A 26,263-nucleotide genomic window follows, 5' to 3' on the forward strand; every position below is an offset into this window, starting at 1 on the left:
CCCAAGAAACTTTTTGCAACATTACAAAGAGCAACAACTCAAGAAATCAAGTAATGCCTCCTTTCCAGGGAAGTTATTTTATATTTATAAGATATACTTATTTTTCTGTTTATAATTAAGAAATTATTGCCTCTGTAAAGGTAAAGATGGTAACTACAGATGATTGAATGATATTCAAGATTTATCAAACACATTTTTCAGCAACTGATGAAAAATGGCAAATCGTACTTTCCTACAGTTACACCATTTCTGTAGCTACTAAATAAGACATTTCTGAATTTTTGCCAGCTTGCTGTGACTAATTTATTCAAATGCAATTTTTTCCATTATTCATCTCTCTCTCAAGGCAATTTTTTTTTGAAAGATCTAGATGTGACTTATTGACCAATTTCCCTTAGCTCGATTATATTGTAAATTTTGTTTAATTTATTAGCTTTGTACACATAGCAGGTAGTTACTTTTGTTGGTTGGGTTTGTTTCTGATAGAAAGATCACAGATTGGCCTCCATACACACGATGGGGAAACTTAGCAACCCCAATCAATCAACTAACTCCACAGAAAGGAAAATCCAACCCTTAGTAGACCAGACCAGATGACAAACCTTAAGATACAACCCACAACTGTAAAATCAGAGCCACAAACGTCCTCTGAATCTTTACCCTGAGAAGGCAATGTAAACAGCAAGACTATAAAGAAGAAGAACCACCATTTAAAGAACTTCATGGAAGTCACTGTAGTAATGGGATAGCAGTATAAGTCCCCTAGATAAAAAATACAGGTGATAAGACATTCAGGTGAATCAAGACCAAATAAACTGAAACAAATTCAACTGTCATAAGAAAACCATGGTCCCTGGCACAACAGATTTAATCTATAGCAATATATTCTGCTACATATTTGCTTAAGTCCAAAGGCCAGAAATGAGGGCCAGAAAGAGATGTAATTGATGAGTGCACCAGGCTGAAATCTTAAAAAGTACATGAATTTCCTCTATGTCCTCTGACTGAAAGCACTGCCTCAGTTTCCCCTTACATGAAACAAGAATTCTCCTACTGCCTTGCCAAGAGTCCTACAGTGAGTACCTGATACATACACAACATTTTAATACACCTTCTCTACAAAGAATAAACCAGTATATAAGCATCATAAAAATGTATGTCCTTTTTTTCCTACCAATAAAGACATTTAAAATACATGAGGATTTTAGAAAAAGAAAAAGGGGGTAGGAGGAGGAATCAAATGACTGCAGCCGCCTTGGCCTTACCATTTTTCCAGAGTCTGTAACAACAGGGACCTCTGTTTCAAAAAATCCCCGTTCTGTTCTCTGAATCTGCTGTGATGAAGTGGAATTTGCATTCAGCGTATGGCACCAGTGGTCAGAGCAAATCACTGTCTCCATCAAAGATTGTGCACTTTAAATCCTTTGCTAGTTCAACTGCTATATATTTGATTTTAATTAAAGTTCTGTCATGAATTATAGAAGACCAGATCTTCAAAGTCATTAATTAAGGCCCTTCAGTGTCTGAATACTAAGACTGTAATGACAAGTGAGGTGTACAGTGCCTATCAACCAGCAGCTGCAAGGCAGCAGCAGCAGAGCAAGCAGAACTATTATTCTGACAAGTTCAGGACTGCACTTTGCCTATTGTTGCAGCAGAGATCTCCCGTGAATGCAAGCAGGACAACGGTGGGGAGTAGTCAGCTTTGGTGTGGTGCTGTTTGTAACCAACATGCCTCTTCCTAGAACCCAAGAAATGGGTCACTCGGTGAGGAACTCCTTAAGGTCTGCCTCTGAAATTTGAAAGGCAGAAATTCCATAGGTCTGTACTGTGGGGCTTAGGCACTGATCATGCAATCATGTCAACTTAGCTCTTGCTCTTACTAGGTGTGTAGTAGTGGCTACCCTACTAGCTAAGAGCTAGATCCCATTATCCTTACATCTTTCACTGCAAGGTGCCTCATTAGGACCAGTAGGCTCACTGACAAAATACAACACAAGCCAACACCACCATGAATGGCAGGACTTGTCCCCACTGCTACTAATGATCGTGCTGAGCTTACCAAGCAAATACAGCAGCATCCAGACATCATTCTTCTGCTGAGCCACGAGTGCTGCAGAGTTTCTTTTAAAGGCAAGAAAGAAAAACATTAAATTAATTAAACATTAATTAAAGGCAAGAAAACATTATATCCACAAGATCCACTTCCGTTTCAAATAGAGAAGCCATTGCCCAGATGTCGCTCCCTTTCCCTACAAGTAGCCCCACGGGTTTTTTGGGGGTTTTTTTTAGGCACTTCACAAAGAGAAATGCAAAGAAACACAAAATAGCTAGGTGGTTTTCATACACTGTAACCAACTGAGCAAATTCCAATGGTGACAACCTCATTTGTAAATAAACCACTATGGAACTGGATGCTGGAAAATAAGGGGAAGAATCAATATGAGAAAAGGGAGAAACAGGAGGAATATACAGTCAGATACTATAGTCATGATGTTTTCCTTTGAATTAATACAAACTGATGCATTTTATGTTTTAAGCAGGGTTTTTAGGCTTACATTGGACACAACTCAGTTTTCCTGTGCCCTTCAGAGACGCACTGTCCTCATAGAATGATGATAATGCAAAACTAAAATATCATTACTCAAAATCAGCTTCACCCCTTCTCCAAAATAAAGGCTTCCTCTTACTTTTGTAGTTGAAAGCTTGACACTAACACACCTTTTTCTCACTTCACTGCTGAGGAGCAACTTAAACTTTGCTTTTCTCTCTAACGCGCAGGTGGTGTGGGCAGCCAGCCCTGCTGGCGCAAGGCCTGTGAGAAGCCAGAACCATCTCCTTGCTCAAGCTTTTCTTTCCTCAAACAGCTCATCTTGATGACAGACCAACCTGATTTTCTTTACGTTCAACCCTTTAAGCTAGAAGGGAGTTCCTTGAACTCATTCTAAATAACATTATCAATACCCACTTTCACTATATTCCACACTAGTCCAATTTGTGATCTCTATTAATTAATTGTTCTTGTATAGAAACTATTTCTCTGAGTATTTTCATAGTTTCACCATAAGGAATTGCCTTATAGTGTGCTCCATTTATGGCAATTTAGGAATATTTCCCCATTCACATCCCTTGAATTATTAAACTATGTAATTTTTAGTGAAAGCACTATACTTTCCATTTTACTGGCATGATTTTCACTGAAGTCACATTTCAATTAGTGACCTTAACAGTTAACAGGTCAGGTATATGCCATTTACTATAAATGGACATATCTAAAATACACATTTTTTTGTATCTACTTGTATCTATCTTGTATTTACTCTCTATCTAAAACTCAGGGGTGACAAGCAGGCAATGACCAACTGCACACAGAGTGTTTGAAATTAATTTCTACCTAAATTCACAAAGGCTTTACGATTTCTGACCTAACTAGCTAGTAGACAGCTCAACAGCAATAAGTACTTGGAGCACCCCAAATTCGGGATACAAGAACTCACCAGATGCCACTTTATCCTACTAGATACTTGAAATCAAAACAGTTAAAGCAGGTAATATCATTGAGAAAACATGTAGGGACAAGAGGCAAATTCATTAAAGAAGTCTGCATTTTGAACCTTCTCTAGACTATCCAGCAGCGTTAAGAAGGCACAACGTAGTTTGTCCTGGAGACACATGTAAACTTGGCCTGGTGTTTTGACCAAAGTAGTTCAGCATATTTCTGCTGAACTAATTCACCCAACAGAAGCTTTGCAATGGAGTTAACACCAGCGACGACACAAGCAGGAATTTCTGGCTCAGACAGAAGCATAATGATCAAATTCAATGGAAAATGCTTTGTTGAGAGCAACAGATTTACTTAAAATTAATTTCTAATTCAGTTGCAGCTAACAAATGAAATCCATGTGTCAGCAGAACTGCACATCCTTAGGACCTAACTTCCCAAAACAGAAGGGATGATTGAAAAAAAGCAAAAATATAATTACTACCTTAAATTCTGAAAAATCACATCTGGTACCAACTGTTGACCCTTTGTACATTGTCCTGCTCTCACCCCTCTGTGCACACACACACACGCTGATTTGCAACAGTTTAAAGACTCCCTCATGTGGTGGTCAGATATGGTGAATTAGACCACCGAAGCCAGCCAGACACCGACCAGGCAGAGAGCATTTCAAGATAACAAATGATGTAGATGTTTAAGTCTCATGTTCTGGTAGGAACAAGCCTTCAATGTGCATGTCTTCGATGAGCTCACTTTCCTGCAGTATAAATGAGTTCTTACTGAAGTTCTTAATCCTTTTAAAGTCAAATGGGGACTGCTGTGACTAATCATTGCTTCCTGGAGACAACTTTATTAAAACAGATAAACGGCTAATATTGTGTCTTTCTCTGTTCCTACAGAGACGTGTCTCCTCCAGCAGTCAGCTGCAACAGACACCCACTATTTCTGTTATAGGCACTGAATGGCAAGTACTCAGAGTTTAGACAGACATGAATGTCAGTGCCAAACACCAGACAGAGTGCAGTCCCTTAATATACTAACACTATTACTCATATAGATGGTCCATCTTCCTCAGAGGTACCACTAAGAGCGAGCAGTGAGTAGGTAAATGAGTCATATACACCTGAGGTTCAGTGGATCTTCAGCCTGGCATCATGCTGATAGCCTTGCTGCTTTCTACCACAGTGCCCTACAAGTCAGACATGTGGCAGAATGCATCAAAATCCCTCCTCTAGCTTAGTCCAGTCACATACTTTCTTCTATAAGCTCTTTGGTTTCCTAGAACTTAGAAACTTCTCTTCGTCAGACAAGAAGAAAGGCGGCACTGAAATGATGATCCAGGAGAAATGACAGAACAGGATCCATGTGAAGGAGAATGAGTCGCCAGAAGATGCCCAGTCAAGCTTCTCCATCACCTGAGCTTCAAGTTTTCCAGTCCCTTAGAGGTTCTGCATGAAACACTCCAAGAACAACACATTATTTCTGTCAATTTTAATTGGTTATTTGTTTTTCATGAACCCAGCTAAAATCAATGCAAGTCCATCTACATTAATCAAACTTTTGTTTTGCTTCCTAAACTAGAAGCCATAAACTGGCGGCACAGGATCTAGAAGCAACAAATACAAGAGATTACATTCATATTCCACAACAGTTTGCTTGGAGACACACATCCCACTGCACCCAGTTACAGCCAGCTGACTCAGTAACCAGAGGATCAGCTGCTTTCTTGAGGTCTTAATTGTCCTGATGATTATTTATTTCTTCAGCCTAGCAACAGGTTTCAATTTAAAACATGAAACCCCACTAAGATAAATCCATCATTCTCCCTTGGCCCAACATGTTCCTCTGGAATCACCAGGAAATCATCAGCTTTCGATAAAATTCTGAAATTAGTGATGGTAGGAACTGCTACAGTGCATTTCTGGAGGGATGGCTACTCATTCAGCAAGTTACCCAGGGTGCCATCTGAAGTCTAATCCTGAACTGCTGAGTGCTCCTGAATAATTTCAAAAATAATTTTCTGAAACAGAAAAAGTCTTTGATAAAAACAGCATGTTAACACACATGAATGTGTCTCTTATCAAGTCAGATCTACTGAGATATGTAGCTTACAGCTCAAAAGACATCATGATTCCCTTTTTACTGTTATTACTGAAGTATGTCCTTAAAAGAGGCATTTGCCATCGCAGACTGTGTGGTTTCTCCCATACAGTTCCTATTAATGCATGAAAGTAGGCATTTAAAAAGCAAATGTGGCATCTTACTCAAAGTAGATGGTTTAAAGTTTTCACTATGGAGTGGTTCTAACCTGAAACACATGGAGTAACTAGAGAGAAGCTTTTTATGACTCAGGAGAGATAAATGAATGCATATATCAAATAAATGTCTTGTCTAAAATAAAAGTTATACACAACATTGAATTGAATATTTTCCACAAATGCAAAAAGGCTATCATTGCAGTTATAACTGTGCAAATTTCCTGTAGTTAATCCAGAGGTAGCATCTATGTACAGAGGCAAAATATCTTATAGAGTGAGTATTAAGGTAAGAGAAGGGAGAACTAGGTTAAAGTTTCAGCTCTTCCACAGAGTCGGTAGATGGTCTTATGTTCTCTTCCCAGAGGGGCTTCTTTCTCTTTCTCGTTCTCTTTATTTTGTATTGCATCTTTCCTTAATTTTTAACTTCCAGGAATTTATTCAGAAGTCACTAATTAATTTAGAGATTGTCTCTTCAAAGTATGGAATGTCAAGGAATGTTTCTGCACTAAACATGAATAGCAGTTAAACCATCAATGTCAAAACACATCAGTTCAAATGTTTCAATCTCCCTGATTTTAAGCTTATCTAGTCTGAGAACAGAAAACAGTAATACGATAGTATAGCTGGTTGTGATACGATAGGACTTCCACTCTCACAAAGTGTCACCAGTGTTTATTTTGCTTGGTTTATCTGAAAAAGGGAACCTCAGCCAGGATCTGATAAACTGCTGCTGATCTCCCGTGCTAATGCAAAAGAACATCTTCCACTGAATGGTCAGAAACTCAATAGACTAGTTCAGCCAGAACGCATAAATCCAATATTCCATTATGTATTAAGTTTTCTAACTGAATGTAATTTGGTTAACTGCTCACTAGCTGAAGTTTACCATCAAAACTGCAATCGAAGGTGAAAAACAACACCCTACTGCAGGTCTGTATGATTTCTGTTGCTTTGCTGTTTTCTTTGAGGAGATGTATTCAGAAGGTTGCCTCAACCTACGCTTACTGCAAGCAAAGATAAGAAACAAAATATAGGAGATTTTCAAACTGCCCAGACCTCAGAGTCCAAAATTTCCCTTGTCCATTTCAACATTCATTAGGACACACTGAGAACTGAGCATTCATTAGATTTCAGTGAAGCTTATGAGTGCAACAGGAATGTGCCAGGACACATTTGGCTTTAAATGGTTTCACTGCAGTACCCTGCTAAATGAAATCTACTAAGCCATCATAAATTACATTTAAATTCTTATGAAAATGACATGGTCCTTATGCTTTAAGATTTACAGCAGCTCTTGACCTAATGCAGAGCAGAGAGACAACTGCAGAATATTGTGACAAAACACATAATATTTTCACTTGCTTAATTAAGGAGAAGCTAAGAGTAACTTGGCACATCCAGTAAAGGCTTTCTTAGCCTTTGTTCTCTTACAGTTTCACACGGCTGGACACAAACATGAGCTGCCATCACAAACAAAGTAGGAGAGTCACTCCCCACAATGAAGTGCAGGGCTGCGAAAAATATGGATCACATTTTCAGAATTGCTGTTTATTAAGGCAGCTCTTAGAAATAACTGGATTTTTGCTGATGGGGAAAAGCTAAAAAAGATGTCATTTCAAAGCTAAACCAATAGGGGAAAGTTGTTCACTGTAACTTAAGTGCCATTGGAATCACGCAAGAAAGGATAAGAGGGCATGAATACAAAGCTTATAAAGAAAGCTCTATTCATGTATGAGTCCCTGTAATTCCTCTTTCTCTGTTAAGCATTACGTGCTGCTTCCCCTGGCTGATTCACACAGCGGCCGTGCATAGAGCTGCCATGCCAAGTTGCCAGTGGAACTGTGTGGGCAGCAAAACCTCCTGCTAACGCTTCCTCCCTGAACCCCTCAGCCCACCCTTTGAAGTCCTTCCCTTTATATGAGACTAGTCAGTTCATGGATGGTGGGGTGCAGTTAGTGAAATAGCTTGATATTAGCATAAATCAAAAAACTGTCAATATTCACTATTTACAATTAAATGTCAAAATAATATGAATACCAAACACCAGCAAAGTATTTCCTATTCATTACCACAAGAGTAATATCTGAAAAACTTTCATTTACCATTCAGTGAAAGACTGCGACAACCTTTGCGCTGACATACAGCTCAGACAAACAGGGATGGCTGGACTCATGCTTATTAGAAACTGTAGACACTTGGCTGGCCAGAACACAGTTTGCATTCATGCAGAATTGCCAGCCTCCTGTCTTAAAAAGCCATGAGCCAAGTGCCTAGATTAGGGATATCCAGCTACAAAAATATTCCACTTGCAATAATATCTCAAAGCTGGCAATATTATAAATGACACAATAAAAGACTGTCCATGACAATGTCTGTATTTACACCAAAATTTCAGACTAAGGCAGCTGCGCCAGCAGACCAAATGCCAGCATGCGGAAACCCTGGTTTTTGTACCATTCCCCTGACTTTGATCACTGAGGATAATTTCTATTGCTGAATCTGCTGAATTATCTCTCATCCTCTATCTCTCACCATGTATCAAGGTGATAACATGGTGCCTGTTGGTGGCAAAGCCTCAAGCTGGTTCTAAACCCAAACAAGCCACAAGAATCTAATTCAGAGCTCTGCACAGAGCAGAGTTGGGGGGGAGGATGCTGGCACTGAACACTGGTGAGCCCTGTGTACAGAGACCTACAGTTTGTGCAGCCTGAGCAGCAGCGGGACAAGAAGCCTCCCTGGGCTGCACAGGCTCTGCCTCAGAATCTCTCATCAAAATGTTTACTGTAAGGAACTGTGAAGGAGCCCAACCACATATACTTAAAGTAGATTATTATGTCTGTGGCACAAAAATAGGCTAAAAAAATAATAAAAATACTTAGCCAGGAAAAGAACATTTATGAATTTTTTTTTTTTTTTAATTTAGAATATATGTCGGACACTTCACCTTCAAGATTAAGTCATAGTTTGCCTTTTTCTGCTCCCTGGCATAAGCAAACACTTTCACATATGCAAATGAGGAGAAAATGTGGCCTCTTTCAGCCGTAATAAGTATCTGCCTGTTGCTACCTTAAAATCACAGCAATCACATCTGGTAACTGCCCTTTTCTCATGTTTCCACTAGTTTTCAGACTTCCTCTTGTGGTAGCTTGAGACTGCGCATCTGGATGTTTTAAACATACAAAGGAATTGCTAGAGCAAGCAAAAGAGAAAACTGTGCAGAGAGTTAAGATGTGCAGATAAGCAACTGGTGCGTTGTGCAGCTAAAGGAAGAGACAGACAGGCGGGGAAAAGGTTTTTTCAAAGAGAAGAGCACGAGTTTAGGCAGAATGAAGACTCACAGGGTCTGTGGCTTCGTTTTTAATGTACTATTCATCCAAGTGTATCTTTTTAACAAAACTTTAGCTGCACCATCACCAATTATTAAGTTTCCTGGAGACAGCACTCCCAAAACAGACAAAGAACTAGCAGTGGTAAGTGTTCATTTCATCTTTGCTTCAGATTTCTATTGTTGTTTCATAAGCAGATGTTTCTTTCTTGTTTCAGTGAGGCGAAGGAATGACTTTAGCGTTCTCTCCCCTGAGTCTCTGGAAGTGCTAGCTAGCTAGCAAAGGTATCAGCTTTCAGAAGTTAAAACTAGTGCCAAGTAATGTTTCCTCTCTTAAATTTCTTAAAGTCTGCAAAGAAAGTATTTTTTTTCTTCTTGAAAGAAGACAAGACTGAACATAAAAATTATTTCATTAAATCACCATTATTATAATCGGAAGATTGAAATAGCAAAAGGGGAAAAGGAGAATTAAAAGCCATCTAATATTTTACTAAAGTCAAGTAGAAGTGAGGGCTGTGGAGACTCACCTAATGTATGTATAGCAGCTCTCAGATTGTTTACCATGTGCTGCACAAACACAGCTCTAAGGGACAATTGCACTCGAAGGCTTGGCTGGAAGCTCAGGAGCCATTGCGACTAGTTCTGACTTTGACAAAAAAAAAAAAAAATAATGTCAGAGGCTTACAGAAATATTTTTTTCCAAATTCAATCTGGAACAAAAAAATAAGTTTGGATTTCTGTGACACTAGCTAATTATAGCTATAACTCTACAGCATTTTATTCTAACCTTAGTTTAGCCCTGTGGACCTTCATAAAAATGACATTATGGAGAAGTCCATTTAAAGGGAGATTGAGATGGATTATCCTTATTTTAGCATGTAAATTATAGACATTTCTCTTCTTCAGCAGTAAGTCCATTTTAAGGAAGATTGAGATAAACTATTCTTGTTTTAGGACATAGAGGTTTGAAAATTGATCACTTTCCTTTAGAAATTGGTGTGCATCTTGGGAAAGCTTCCTGGTTAAAGAAGGTTTGGGGGAGGGTAGAGAGAGAATATCCAGATGGGAGCTGTGGGGGAAAGGTTGGAAAAACACAGACAAACTGACCCCAAAATGGCACTCCTCTGACTTTAACAAAACAAATTCACCCAAGGTTTTGCCTTAAGAGCGCAGCAGCCACGGGGTGGGGGTCCAGTGCGTGTGGGAGAGGAAAGCGGGGTACCATATTTCTAAAAGTAGTTTAACCACTCTTAAATAATCATTTTTCTTAGATATCGTTAGGCTTTTATTCAATAACAGCAATCAACATCTCCCCTCATCTCCATTTCTTTTGAACAACCTATTTATTATGTGTACTCAAACGAAAATTACAAGCTGTTTTAATACTGCAGCTCTTCTTTGTCTTCTTTGTAGTATTCTAGGGTAATGCTAACTGGCTGCCTTTCCCTCACACTCTCTATCGGAACAGCCCCAACACTTAGCATCAGAACACAAATTGCTGTGTTACAGCTGGACCCTGTTTCATTAATGGGCTGGATCAAAATTCCAGATCACCACAGCTCCCTGCTGACTCTGGGGAAACTGAATTGTGCAGCCTAGGCCAAGATGTGGTTTACACAGACACTACATTTTCTTCAGGATTCTCTTCTCATAGTCCAGCTGGTTATGTTCATTTCTCATTTTCAGTAAAAACTCCATTTTAGGAAAAACTGAGAGGAGTTAGCTTTTATTTAGAATCCTAGCAAGGAAGATTCTTTACCATGCCTCATTTTATATTTTTGGTTGTGTATCTTACTCCCAAACCTAAAATGGCAAGAGCAGCATCATGCTTTTTCACTAAACTTCAGTTCTGATGTATAGCCTATATTATACCATGGTAGCTCATGGGAGATGCACATAGAAGCTTTATCTATCAAACTACATTACAATAAAAATTGGAATAAGAACAGGTCCTCCAGACTGGCTTGTTTGATTATGTTCTTAATGTATTTCACATGATTTCCACCAGGCCGCATTAACACAGTAGACAGAAGCTTATTGGTAGCAAAGGTGAAACCATTCTGTGTCTGTTATTCGCCAGTGCCAGTCTCCACTGCAGAAATGCCACATCAGAAGTTATAAAAATCATAAAAATTAGGCACAGTCTGTGCTTCGTCAGTAGATGGATGGACAACCCTCTGAAGGAAATAGTGTAACCTCTTGATTAAATCCTTCTGAGTAAGCTCTGAACTATTTCCTATGCAGGGTAGATAAGGTATGACAGGACTTCATGAAAAGGGTGGTGAAATCCAGGCTTGACCAACTGCAGTCATCAAATGTCCTTTGCTATATTTTCCTGGTGTAGTGGTCTTATCCCCAGTCTCCTTGGTGACCCTCAGTCAATTAATTAGATACATAAAGTAAGGTTTCCCTCAGGAATACTTCCTGGCACAAGAACTTTGTGCAATCATTTTGTCAGGTTTCTTGTAACCCTCAGAAAAAATTCTCCCTGATATTTCTGATATATTTTTGGCAAATATACCTTTATTTAGGATGCTTTCTTATCTTGAATTTGTAGTTAATATTTTGGATACAATACCCAAAGGATGCTTTTGCCTCTGCTACAGACCAGTTTACTGAAAAGATCAGTAACTTGCAACCTTCCTGTCTAACAGCACCATTGGCAATGGTATCTCTCAGCTCTGTGCCATGCTAAGCATCAATTTGGGAACACCCACCATTTAACATGGCTGTAGCTTTTTTCAGACCTAGGCATAAAAATATTGCAAACCCATTTGAGCTTGGAGTTCCTGAAATCTGTGAGCAAGAGAACCATAAGATCCACTCTACTGGATAAACACTACAACTCCAGATAGTTTAGTCAAGCTGTTTAGAACCCATGAATAATTAGGTAATGATATGTTATTATCATTATGGAAGTACCAAAACTAACATCATCATCATCATAATCCATTTGTCTACTCAATGAGGAGATAAATTCAATATTCTAAAGCTGCATGTAGCTTAAGCAGCGTGACTGAGCCTACCTGTGCTACAGATTTTCTCAGATTCAGTCTGGATCCAAACACTGAATCTCTTGCTAGTCAGCAGCCTGTTGTGTGGCCGTGCTTGCTATTCTCCAGTTAGGAACAGAGTTGATAAAGGATTTTATACAGTTGCTGAAGATATGCCAGAGAGGGGGTCTTCATCAGGGACTGTAGCAACAGCACAAGGGTGATAGGCCTAAATTTAAACAGGCCAAGCTCAGGTTGGATATAAGGAAGAAGTTCTTTACTGTGAGGGTGGTGAGGCACTGGAACAGGTTGCCCAAAGAAGTGGCAAATGCTCCATCCCTGGCAGTGTTCAAGGCCAGGTTGGATGGAGGCTTGGGTGACATGGTCTAGGTTGAGGCATCCCTGCCCATGGCAGGGGGATTGGAACTAGATGATCTTAAGGTCCTTTCCAACCCAAACTATTCTATGATTCTGAGATTCACCATGTGCTAGAGACTGCCAGGCACCTTCTCTGGGTTGGTCTCTACCCCAAGAAGTTCACAGTTATCCTGCCCACCAACACTAGACTTAACATAAAAAGAACAAAATACTAAATTGTTTGTGTGATCTCACATGTGTATTGCACAAAAGGTGGGGATCCTGTATGGATAACCAGGACCAGAGCTGCTTATCTACAGTTTAAATACACAACTTATCAACACACATCTGAAAGACATGGCTGCTTATCTGGAAGAATCGCCAGGGAACAGACTAACTCATTGCTCCTCCAGGATTAGAAGCAGCAGCAGACAGACAGACTTTCTTTTTTTAGTGCACTACACCTGCTGATTAGGCCATATTGATCAAAATAGAAAGTGAAGGAGACTTGGGTGGGTATTATTTTAGATAAGACATTAAAGTAATGGGATTTGTGCTGCCTGTTTGATCCTTTATGTCCACTGTTTCTGAGGAGAGATAATTTTGTGATTGGCACCATGGGTGTATCACAAAGATCAGCTTGGCCATGATCTGCTGGAGCATTTGATGGAGTTTTAAGTATGCAGGTATTGATTGGCAGCAGTGTCCAGGCAGCTGAGTTGTTACCAACAACCTTCTTTCTCAGGTCTTTGCAGTGTTTGACTCAAAAGCAAACACACACAAGATTCAAATACCTGTGTGCAGTTTGACTAAACAACAGTGGGGTTTTTTCTTTGCAATTCATGTGGTCTTATTTGTGTGGTTGTTTTGATACCTTGACAAGTTTCTCAATATTCCAGAGCCTCCCAAGAATATACACAAAAATACAAAAAATACACAAAAAAAAAATACACAAAATCTAAAACTGTAAGCAGATTTATACATCATAAAGAAACCCAAAAACATAAATCCATTTTTACTTTGTAGTTCTACATTAAAGCTCTATACTCTACTTACTAATAAAGCAATTCATTAAGTAAAGCTGATTGATAGTTAATAGCGGAAATGATTGCTTAATTAGCAATGTTGTGTGATCAAGGTTGGTTTGTGTCAATTAAGGAGATTCTGCTGGTCCCTCAGTTACTAATAATAGTAATTTTTAAAAGAAAAATTGCAAGTTACAGATGGAAAGCTAACATGGAATTACAGCATTTATTTGCAATGATTAACTATATCTTTTATGATTTTTAAAGTCTTTGTTCTGTACTTTTTTCCCAAGCAATACCTGAATAAATACTATGGGTGCCCAAAAGACAATTGCAATTTATTTGTCCTGAAAGATACTTTGAAGAAAATGCAGAAATTTTTTGGGCTGCCTGAAACAGGAGATTTGGATCAAAATACTATTGAGACAATGAAGAAACCTCGTTGTGGTAACCCTGATGTAGCCAATTACAACTTCTTTCCAAGAAAGCCAAAATGGGAGAAGAATCATATAACATACAGGTACTGACCGGTGATGTCGCGTTTTGCTCACCTGTAACCATGGCACTTGTAAGAAGCGATCAAACCAGACATTTGGAAGTGGAGTAGCTGCTCAGGGGGCTAGACAGGATTTCTTGAATTAGGATCTCTCTGTGTTAGGATAACTACCAGATGCTTTAGCAAACATCTCTGAAACTTCACATTGTAAAATTTCAGCAATAATCATCTAAAGATCAACTTCATGGTTCTAGTTAGGACTAAAGAGACTTTGTTTTTATTCTTTGCTCTGTTGCAAGCATCCAAAAGGAACTGCAGCAGCAGTATCTCACCTGTCCACATGCTCAGCAGGAACCACTTACGGACTGCAGAGGCCAAGTAAGAGGACAAACTCCTCTGCATTCAGCAGTCATAAAAATGAAGGTCATCAAACAAATTTTAAAATTAAATAACCATATCTTGGATAAATACAGACATGATTTAAAGCAGACCTACTGCAATAGGTTTGGCATGTTTTAATTTCTTACTCTTACTCTGAAGAGTTAGGGACCAATATAGATTTCACTTTAGTCAGTAAGAAAAAGAATCTTGTTATCGTAGGTGGTCCAGGAACAAACTTTCTGCACCAGTGAGAACAAAACAGCAGATTTGTCTTATCTGCTTGACCTGCTGCTCCCTCACAAGTTAGGACTCAAAATATCCTTCATGCTGTGACCAGCCTAATAAATACTGAAAAACTGTGGCAGTTCTCACAGCCCCTGCTTGCTGATGTGCTTCCTCTGGTTCTTCCTCATTCTCCTTAGGCACAAAGTAGTTTCCCTCACTATGCACAGCCCCAGCAGCAAATTGGAAACTCCTTTTTATGTGAGGTTATAATACAAGGTACTAAGAAGTCCAACTAAAATATATGAAGAAGAAGAAGGCAATGCACTTAAGAGTTTGACCCTTTCCCATGTTGGGCCTATGGCTCTATCTCACATGCTTTTACCTCCTATTTCTCTATGTATCCTATTGTCAGTGTAACCACTCACTGGGAAAGGATTATCATTCAGCTGGAATGAAACAGTTAACAGCTTTCATCCCAGATGAAACAGGGATATACAGCTAACTATAAAGGTGAGGGAGAAAGGCTGGTTAGTAATAAAGAGCAAAACAATCCACACTTGAAGTTTGCACAACATTATTGAGCTCTTTTTCTGGCAAATAAATCTTACATATCAAGACGTCCTTGTATGTTCATGTCAAGGTGACAGTATGACTTGCCAGCACTTCAGTGCTGATGCAAGGCCTTGAATATTTTGTGCAGGGCCCACTGCCACGCAGGCCTTACAGCCCCTGGCTGCATAATTTTCTTCATCTTACTGCATCAGTTCCAAGGGAAAATAAATATTAAGCACCACATCTAAACACACATCTCCCGTGCAGCAGCGTTACCTCTTAACTAGTTTCACTACTGAGCTTACTCGGCATTTTGATCAGTAATCAATAAATACTGGGAGGGGGTTTATACGTTATTTAACTCTTCCTTTTACCTCTAAGAATTATAGGCTATACCCCAGATTTGGATCCTGAGACAGTAGATGATGCCTTTGCTCGAGCCTTTCAAGTCTGGAGTGATGTCACACCGCTGAGATTTAACCGAATAAATGATGGAGAAGCAGACATTATGATTAATTTTGGCCGATGGGGTATATTTTTCTATTTTTACATATGTTTTTGGTTTTGTCCCTTTGATTAATCCTAAGCACTGGAATGATCTACCCTCAATAAATAGTACCTGTGAGCCTTTCTGGCAAGCCTTGTCCTGGTTTGCACTTGGCTTATACAGGCTAAAATCTAATTTCACTAAGATTTTTTTATTTCTGTCTTATATGAGAGAGAGAGAGAAATATTTATACAGTATGCTTATACTATATTTATCTTTCCAAAAGAGAATCGCTAAGGGCAACATTTTATTTTTAAATTTACAAATCAGAAATAGAACTGGGAAATATTGATACAAATCTTCAGATGATGTGAACTGGCTTCCTGCCATGGAAAAGAATGGAATGCCATTGTACTATTTATAGCTACATACTCAGTTTTCCAGTGATAATGGTGGAGGTCCTAACATACTGGAGCTTAAAAATGGGTTTGTGCCTTCCAATTTTGACTCTTTAGCTAAGCCTCTCTCCTTTAGTACAGCAGAAAACAGGCTTTCAATGCCTTCTTTGGTCTTCAGGAACTTAAAAAATATGGATCATAAGCTGAATTACGGTTTGAGTCCAGCTGATGATAGGTGACTTGATTCATTTTGTTGTACATGACTTCTTCATTCATTTTGTTTTCCCCTGAAAGAAGGTTTATAGCTTTTCAATGTAAACCTTGGGCATTTTAACTTTTTATGCACAGTCATGGAATTTTTAATACTAATGAAGATACTTGTGCAGCCAGTCACTTTGGGGGTGGACTTTGGATGTGAACAGTTCAAAGAATAACTAAGCTCTTTGTAAAAGCTTCTATTTCCAGCTGGTTTTCTGTGCTTTACCTACTGAGGAGTTGACCTCAAAAGCTTCGGAGATTCTGTACAGAACTCAAAACTTCAGATCCTCATCCAGGCTGGCCTGGTTTGCAAAACAGAAGTCTTACAAAAGCAGAAGTGTTTCTGCTGGGTTTAGTTACAGTCAGCTCAGAAGAGCTTCTTCCACATTTATTCATTCTTATCACTTTACTGCATGTCAGATTCACAGGAACTGCGACATCCGCAGGGTTTTTCCATTCTTAAGTTTTCTCTTAAGCAAGGATCTACTTGGAAATAAATGGGAGTAGAGAATCTAATATATGTCAAAATGTTGTCCTTCACAACTGACACACTAGTCTACTGATATTAGTGAGCTGAACTAGTATTAAGAGAGTAACATCAGGATGAAATCAGTGTAACAGAGCAAAGAATCAGGCCTGTGTATTTAAGGCTTCTTTTAAATGGCAAGACATCAGACCAAAAAGCCTGAAATGATGCAACTGGAAATGCTGGCAGCCAGCTCTGATGCACAGGTCAGTGTGGTGGCAAAGCTATGAATACTAGGGTTATGCCCTTGCCAGCCTGCCTTACCCACATGCGGTGTACTTCCAAGAAAAGCCTATAGTGTAATAACAGGGGAGCTACTTAACCTGCTGCTGCCCTGTGAGCTGCCCGAGTCTCAGAGTGGTTGATGTGGAGGAGGAATAGGCTCATTCACAGGACTCAGAGCTAGCTTTCCAGACCCCCGCTACTGAGACACTCAGCTGATTTGCTTTCCAGCTTAAAGTAGTTAGTATCCTGCACAAAAACCACAGCAGTCTGAGGTGCAGCAGAAAAAGAGTAGCCTACAGAAAGAAATCTGCCTTTACTTTTCAAATATCTGTGTTGGAGACTTATACAAATTATCTGAAAATACCCCTCATCTACAATGCTTATTTTACAGCTATCTATCAGTCTCCATTGAGAAACAGCAGTGTGCATGCAGCCATACATCTAATGGACAGTATTTCACTATTTTTCACTCTCTTTGATTCCTTTCCATAATACTTGTAAGATACAAAATAACATGCTGCAGTACTGACACTTAATGGTAAGAACTTGCTGCTTCCCTTCTGCTTCAGTCTTGCCAGCACAACCCACACCAATAAACTTACTCACTAGACTGTTCTGCTGCTGTCTTGGGTGGGATGATGATTATCATTCATGTATATACTCTGATACAGGTTAGGTAATTTTTTGCCTGTTTCCTCCTGCAGAACATGGCGATGGCTATCCATTTGATGGCAAAGATGGTCTCCTGGCTCATGCGTTTGCACCAGGGCCAGGAATTGGAGGAGACTCTCATTTTGATGATGATGAACTGTGGACTCTTGGAGAGGGGCAAGGTACCAGACTTTCTAATGTTTCAGAACATATGGCCTGCTGGCTGCTGTTTTAATGGTATCTTAAGCACCACCCCTAAATGCTTTCACTAGCATGTCACTAAATGTTAGGTATGTGAAAATTAAGTTATACAGTTTAAATTGTTCTCTACAAAGATGTTTACATAATTTGTATATAAATGTTACCTAGGATTTCCCTTTCTGTTCCTCTACTATTGCCCCTTGAAAAACTGAATTAATAATGGACCTGATGTTGCACAACCATCATGAATTGTGGGAAAAGTACAAAGCCTCACCTGTGATTTTGAATCCTTCAGTTCTCAGGACTCCGACTACAACATCTTTAAGTTCATGTGTAAGAGGCAGACTGGCCAGGGCTCTTCTGCTGACATACCCTTTTTAAGATGACTTAAGCTGTGGCTTCAGTTATTAAAAATGGAACCATCCACTTGAATAAGTTTTTATACAATCACGGCATCTGTCAAAACCAAACGGAATGTAAATCCCTCATGGTGATGATTGAAATAAAATTGACATCCAACAGTGGATTACGAACATCTCCAAGAATCTTAACAGGCAGCTTGCCATATCCTTTACAAGAAAACAACTGATGAACAGATATCACCTGAACTAGATAAACAAGACCAAGTGATAGTAGTTTGGAACCTCTTTTTTTTCCTGCTTAAACTTCATCACAATCATATAGTTCTAATTATAATTCTTCTTCCATAAAATAATTTGGAAAACTCAGAATCACAGAATGGTTTGGGTTGGAAGGGACCTAAAAGATCATCTAGCTCCAACTCCCCTGCCATGGGCAGGGACATCTTCCACTAGATGAATACAAAACTCATGTTTGCCTTTCATTCCATTTCATTTCATTTCATATTCTACTTTCCTCAGATCTCCTCCTATCGAAAAAATAAATGAACTTTAATACCAAAATAGTCAACGTCCTTCTGTTTGGTTTTCTTTTAACTTTAGCAGAAGCACTGACCAGTAGCTGTACTACCTGGACCGGATCCCTGCCTCAGACTAACAATAGGAGGAAGCTGTTTTCCATGTTAGTGGAAATACTGCACAAGCATCCAGCTAGTTACTGCCATTAAAAGAAATGCTATGGATACATGAATTTTCTGTACATCAACAGACATTACAACACCAGTATTGTAGCCTTAATACCACATGTGACAAATTGAAATACACCCCATGCTCGGGTGTGCCCTCGGTACCACCCTATCCCTCGGTGCAGATCTCATTCAAGGCAAATCGGAAATACCAAAGTGGTTTAAGAGGAACAAGGCATGTTCAGCTCATGCTCAACTGCTGCCTGGAACCTTTCAAACTATACTCAACTTTTTAGGTCATGTTACCAAAGAAACTAAATTACTAAATGTGTTAACAGCATGTTTATAAGTTTGCCTTGCCATAGTAACAACATATGTATTCTTCTGGGTTGATTTTAAGGATTGCTCATTCTAACACTTTCCCATGAGTAATATACATTTAATTCTTTCAAAATTACCAGTTATCATTTCAGCTATGATCATCTTGCCAATAGAGAGACCAGGAGCACACTGAACTTCAAAGTGGAAATTCAGACTGCATTTCTATACCGGTATCCTCCAGGAACAGAAGATTTCCAGAAACTGTATTCTTTATATCAGTTGGTGGCTGATTTCACTTCTGCATTTGTTCTCTTTACAGTGGTTAGAGTGAAGTATGGAAATGCAGATGGTGAATACTGCAAATTTCCTTTCTGGTTCAATGGCAAGGAATACAACAGCTGCACAGATGCAGGACGTAATGATGGATTCCTCTGGTGTTCCACAACCAAAGACTTTGATACAGATGGCAAATATGGCTTTTGTCCCCATGAGTGTAAGTAGATCACTCTTTTGACTGTTATTTCCCAATAGACTGTTCTCTACCTATCTGCCCATCCACTTCTCTACTTTTTCTACTTCCTGCCTGACAGATTTAAATTTACTTCTCTTTAATATCTCTTCAGTATCTAAGCAGGCAAAACTCTCTAAAGGCTCCCTTGGGATAACTAATGATGACCCAGACCGAGGCCTTTCTCTAAAAACAAGGACATATTGAAGATAGGTCTGAAGCAATGTTGGCCCCATATATGCATCAAAGATATTACAGGTTGAGCTTCACAACCCAGGAAAGACAACCTCCTTTTAGAGTAAAGACAGAGCTAAATTCGGAGATGGAGCACACTAAATGACAGAAATCTCTCCCTAAAACACATTTCACAAACAACTGAAGTTGCATCTCCATCAAGAGAAGTGACTGACAAAAGTTAGCAGTTAAGGATGAAACCCATTAAGCCAAACCTCTACAACTTTACACACCAATTTTACCAATCTGTGGTCCAGGTCCTGTGAGTCTAGCAACCCTTCTACTGCAACATGCCACTATTATTGTCACAAATCACCTTTTAAATGACCTCATACTGCTTTTCAAAATAATGATGACTGCATTTCAGGTGAGTATCTATGCTGGAGCAAAGTTATTTATATGTTGGTACATTGCAAATTGCTATCCAGGAGAGAACTGACTTTTTTAGAAATTAGGTTTTTATTTTTAACCAGGTCTTAGGACTCCTCCTCATGAAGCAGTGCCAACAGCTCACTTTAGGTCAGGAATGACACTGTATTTCAGAAATGTATCTCTGTATCAGTATCTGTACAAAACGGTTAGAGGGTTTAGGAAAGCTGAGATCCTACTTACTCTCTTACTTTTCGGAATGTGAACAGAATCTTCTGTTTCACGAGCAATTTCTTTCATTTTTGGAAACACTCGTAGTGATTAGACAATGTGCATAATGCTTCTATGTAGCCACAACCCTTTAAAAATATACACAACATGTTTATTGTCTTTCAAATGAAATTGTGACAATATGTTTCCTTTTAAACCTCAGGAACACTTATTTATATGCTTGAAAACCTTGATGAGTATACTGGATATAAGATTTCAAACAATTTATTGTTATATGAGTGTTAATTTGATCTCCTGTATATCACACAGCAGGAAACCTTTAAAGAAGCAATTAAGTGTAACTGGTTATACTCTACTGTGCTAATTTATCAGCAGGGAGTAAAGTAGAAAAGGCAAAGGGCTTTCAGTCACTTGTTCCACCTCTTGTTTGCCAGTTCCAGTGCTGGCACCTGTATTCACAGACATTCCTGTTGCTCTAGTTTCCCACATTCTCTTTTTTTGCCTTTGTACATAACTGATTGCTATAAGCTTTTGGCAGCAGGGAGTGTTTCATCACTCTTGTTACCTTACATCCTGAGCAACGGATCCACAGAGTTACTAAAACTCCTGCCTGTTACTGCCGTGTCATAACAAATGATGAAAGAATTATGAAAGAGAATGAAATAGAAAAGAGCAGAGCTTTTGTCTGACTCATGGTAATCCTGCTTGGAACAATACTACTAAACTTATTTAAAAATCATGGCTACGTGCAGTCAGTACAAGGTAAGAGAATGTAGATTGCAGAAAGAAAATTAGTGATGCTTAAGATGCACAGCTAACAAAACAAGACATTTTTAGGGGCTTGCCAAACCAAGAATGTACACGCACAGCCCAGCAAGTCCCAGACAAGCCTTGTGAGTACTGTAAAAACACATGTGTGTGTGTTCATATGTATGTGTCAGTTAAGTACAAGATTTTTCAACAGATGACAAATATATGTATGTAGGAAAAGTTCAGAGACCCTGTCTTCATATCTTCTCTGGTATCCTGTTGTAACCAAACACTAAATGGATTCCTGCTTGACACCTTTTCTGGATCTCTCAAGTTCATTTTCAAGACTATACAGTTTCCAATATAAGACTACAATATTTTTGTATCAAGGCACTAGTGGTTTGCAAAGATAATCTGCTCTAGAACATATTAGTCTTCTAGCCCTGATGTGATAAAAAAATATTCTTTAATTTCCAAAACCCTAACTGCCCATTATAGATCACATCTAGAGCTGGGATCTACCATGGTGACAGCTATTCATACAACTATAAGGGATGAAGAAGCAGGAACATGAGCTTTTAACAGACTTCAGTTAATAAAACCCCAGAAGTCATGGTTAGTTACATGGCTTTCAGAACTGGCTTCTTTAGCCTGACGTTTACTTCAGGAAATATGTGTGCACACTACATGTTTTTTTCCCTAAAACTCTGCCATCTTCTTTATTCTGCACCTTTCCCCAAAACTCCTGTCCTCATCTCCCTCAGATTAACCCTTCCAGTTGGAAAAGAGCAAAATTGGATTTATTTCTTTAAAATACTCCAAATGCTCAGGTAGACAGAACAAAGCTCAGATTACAGCTAGTGGGACAAACTGAGAGCCACATTCCCTGACTGATACCTTTGTGAAATCCCAAAGTCATACAAGACTGAAAATGTAAGCAGTGAGGCATTCTCAGGGAGAACCAGTTCTGGAAGGTGAAGTTCCTGAAATGCTTCTATCAAGGTTTCTGAAACCAAACAGAAAGGTTTCAGCCTTTTGTTTCTGATGTAATTGTTTTGCAAGACCCTTGAACCACGCACACATGGTTCTTATTAAATTCAGAGTGGCGTTGTTCACTCATTATTCCAAGACACCATTTGCTAAAACCCAGCTAATCAACTCAGACAGGGGAGGATTTACATCACAGAGGCTGTGCTGGGGGCAGCATTCCGAGTTGTCAGTGTTTGCTTCTCTCACATTTAATTCACTGAAGTTAGTTTCAATTCTTTTCATTATAGACCCACGCTGCAAGTTTGGAAATTTTTAAAGCTATAGTACTGCACCAGGCTTTTCTAAAGTCAATCCCAGATCTGTACCCTAATTTTATAGGTTTCAACTATCACCTGGCAAAGCAGAAGAATGGAAAGCACAAAGTTATCTACCTACTACACAAATCTTACACAGGTGTGCTGAAACTCTCCTTTGCCATATAGCATCAAGGGATCTTGAGTCTCTTCCTTTTTATCAGACTCCACTGACACTACAGGGAATTTAGGTTCCTAACTTTTGCTCTCTGATGTCTAATGTTACTGACATCTGTACTCTGTCTGTACGTCCCTCACACCGGTCATAGCTGTTGTAGGCTGCTGCTTTCCTGCTGTCCCAGGCAGAGCCCTCATGAAGCTGCAGCTACCTATACCCCGGGTCTGTGCTGCAGGGTTTTCAGCAGCCTTCCAGCCTGAGGTTTCCTTACATCACAACTGGCTGATCTTCTAGGAAGAGCTAACCATGCTGTGTAGCTCACGGATTAGTAATGTCCAGTCTGAATCTGCTCTCACATCAGCATATCTGATGATCATATTTTTAAATTGCTGAGCTCACGATGATGCAGGACAAGAGTCAGGCCCTTTAAGATCCCCTTGCAAGTAAATGAAGCTTTTGGTTTGTTTTGGAGGAAACTGAACTAGTCTGTCTTTAACTTTCATTTACATTAAAGCAAAGAACTTTCTACTTAAGGCAGGGGAATGATTTGAAAAGTTAATAAACTGTTATTGTCCATCACATGATGTTACCTCAAGCAAAATGAAAAACTGCATTTTGACAGTGACTCAGACTCCATGCAAAGCAGTAAGAGATTGACTTTCCATAAGGTTTTTGCAACTTAGCCACATTTAAACCAATTTAAAAATAAAAATAAAAAATAAAAAAAGACTAATAATTTGCCAGATCTAGAACTGGAAGCTGCTCATGTGGTAAATGAGTCATCTAAACAACTCAGTTTAATTTTGCCTTCCAACTCTATCATTTCTTCATAAAAAAATAAAGTCTCTCTCCAATCACAATAGCCACAGTCCTAGTTAATGCATGTTTCCTAACTTATGATACCATCTGAGACAAAACCAAAAAGTTGCAACTTGCTTTTTTGGGGAGGCACAGTGTGTGCTGCAGCCATCTTTTGCCTAGAGATAGGACCTCTGTGTGACTGCTTCCATGTCCAGGGTGCAGAAGGATACAGATGAGAGCTTGGCCAGATCAGAAGTTCAGTGAACTTGCATTGTGAGCCAGGCCTGCAGAGCTTGAAGTCCTCTCCTTAGTGGACTGGAACTTAGTCCAGTAACTTACTGGTTCATGCCCCTGATACTGTAGCCAATTACTGATTGAAGCGGAAAAGGCAGAATGAATCATCTGTGTCACAATACTCCATCATTAGAACCCTCCCAGTCACTCTTCAGCCAGAAAAGGTCTTGGCTTTTTATTTATCACTACTCTAAATGTCAATAACACTGACAATGTCTCTTCCCATGGATATGTCAGATCAAGCGAAGACAAAATCCCTCAAGTCCTACACGAAGACACTGAGGCTATCAATGTGTTTTGGTCATCAAAAATGACAACAGCAAACTTCAAAATAACTTGCCAAGTCTTCCCACGTACACATTTGGGTTTTAGCTTTAAACTGGGGAAGAAGAGGGAGAAAGGTGTCCCCCACGGCACCTTAAAAAAGGCCAAATCATGTGTACTTTGCATGCGGAATTCAAACAGACATGTTTCATTCTGAGGTGCTCTTCTTAAAAACAAGGAGAATTAGTGTATGGCTGCATGAAAGATTTGTCTCTGGTTCAGTGCAAGGCCTGGACCAGTTTGTTGCTCTCATGGTTTCCTCTCACCAGCACATGGCACTCCCAGACACTGTTCTACCATGGAGGATTCCCACAGATGGAGCAGCCAAGACAAGACACATGCAGATTCATAAGATGTCAAATGCTCCAAATCATCTGCATTTTCATGTAATTCAATTTGGGCATGTATTTTTTAACTATCAGCATGAGATTATTTTTTCTGTCTTCCTCTAGATACTCCAGAAAGTTTACTAAAATCCTAAAACAGGTCCCAGAACTCTCAACTCAGTCCAATCTGTACTCCTTCATCCACTAGAGAGATTTCTGGTTCTTGGGGTAGAGCCATGGGGCTTTGTTTGTGTATGTTGGACAATAAACAACCCCTGGAAGATACACTACCTCCAGAAACATTAATGAAGTAAAAGACAGGAGAGGCCTCCAGTGTCCAGCTTTGTTGAAGGAATCATATTTGTCATCTCTTGCTTATCTGTTGAGTGCCTGAGCCCAGCTGTGGAGATTCTCAGAAATAAGAAGCAACACCTAGAGGAAAAGCCTACAGGTTATCTGACTTCAACTCTACTGTATGTCAGCATACAGTAAAGAAACTGAAAACATACACAGATGGCTGTTAGGAAAAATCAAGCTGGCCTGTCCATGGCTTTGTGCAGGTTGCCATTCTAGCTAACACTTTTGATGCAAGGTGAATCAGCAGAGCACTAAGGAACATGAGTGACTTTCTCAGAATCCTCTTTCTAAATGTTGTTTCAAGAAGGGATATTGATTTCCTTTATAAGCAGGCTATAAAGGATATATACAATTCAAACCACATTCAAACAGCTTGGTAGAATTGTCTTCATTCTCAGTTTGTTTATATCAAGTACTCATTCCTTTCTACACAATTGTGAGATTGTAACATCCCTTGTCTATCTTGCCAAAGCATTTCACTGTTGGTGTAAAATAGAGGTTCTAAATGTGAACTGCTCCACACACAACAGCTGTCTAATCTCTGTCAAGACCATTGTCACATAGTGACTCCTTGTTGATATTGAGCATTGCCTGTGACATTTCTTTCTCTCATTGTCCCTACAGCACTTTTTACAATGGGTGGCAATGGTGAGGGGCAGCCATGCAAATTCCCCTTTAAATTTCAAGGCCAGTCCTATGACCAGTGCACAACCGAAGGCAGGACAGATGGATACCGATGGTGTGGAACCACTGAAGACTATGACAGAGATAAGAAATATGGATTCTGTCCAGAGACTGGTATGAGGAATGTTACTTGCATAACAGTCTAATTTGTCATTGTTTTAAGTAACAAAGTCTCCTTTTTTACACCTTCATCAGAGCACACGGAAGTTGATGAGGTGAGCACCATTCCAGCATAGGTGGCCAAGGAAGTAACAGGAAGAGGTCTATGTGAAGGATATGGTATGCCATAGCACACCAAGTTAATGAAAGACACACAAATGTGATTGAACCACAGGACTAAATGTCTATCAATGCAGGATAATTACATGTAGATTACAATTTGCTAATGGCCCTGAAAGAGAAGTCTCATGTGACAGAAGAAAGCATGAATAATATTTTAGCTTAATACTTACCATTTATACTTAGAAAAAAAAGAAAGTCCTGTTTAGTATGTTAAGCTTGTGTTATTAGATATTTTCAGCAATTCAGAAGAACTAAATGAAATGGTTTAGCCAGGAAAAATAGATTTCTGCTTTCTTCACAATTTTTTATACTTTTTAACGTGAGTTTTATTACATAGGAAAAGAAACATGTAAAGGTTAGTTCAACAAACATAAGAACTGATATATCTAGTCAATATATCCGAAGTCCTAGGTAAC

General features: G+C 39.2%; 1 protein-coding gene across 1 annotated transcript in view; it reads left to right on the forward strand.

Annotated features, from left to right (window-relative positions):
* Positions 1-8,917: 8,917 nt before the first annotated feature.
* MMP2 (matrix metallopeptidase 2) overlaps positions 8,918-26,263 on the forward strand; it is a 36,284-nt gene continuing 18,938 nt past the window's right edge. The window contains exons 1-6 of the mRNA XM_030470420.1: positions 8,918-9,230; positions 13,754-13,980; positions 15,496-15,644; positions 17,713-17,841; positions 19,546-19,719; positions 25,506-25,679. Of these exons, the coding sequence (XP_030326280.1) occupies positions 9,087-9,230; positions 13,754-13,980; positions 15,496-15,644; positions 17,713-17,841; positions 19,546-19,719; positions 25,506-25,679 (997 nt within the window). The 5' untranslated portion in view covers positions 8,918-9,086. The remainder of the gene's footprint in view (positions 9,231-13,753; positions 13,981-15,495; positions 15,645-17,712; positions 17,842-19,545; positions 19,720-25,505; positions 25,680-26,263) is intronic.

The sequence above is a fragment of the Strigops habroptila genome, chromosome Z (genome assembly GCF_004027225.2).
Source record: "Strigops habroptila isolate Jane chromosome Z, bStrHab1.2.pri, whole genome shotgun sequence".
Lineage (NCBI taxonomy): Eukaryota > Metazoa > Chordata > Aves > Psittaciformes > Psittacidae > Strigops > Strigops habroptila.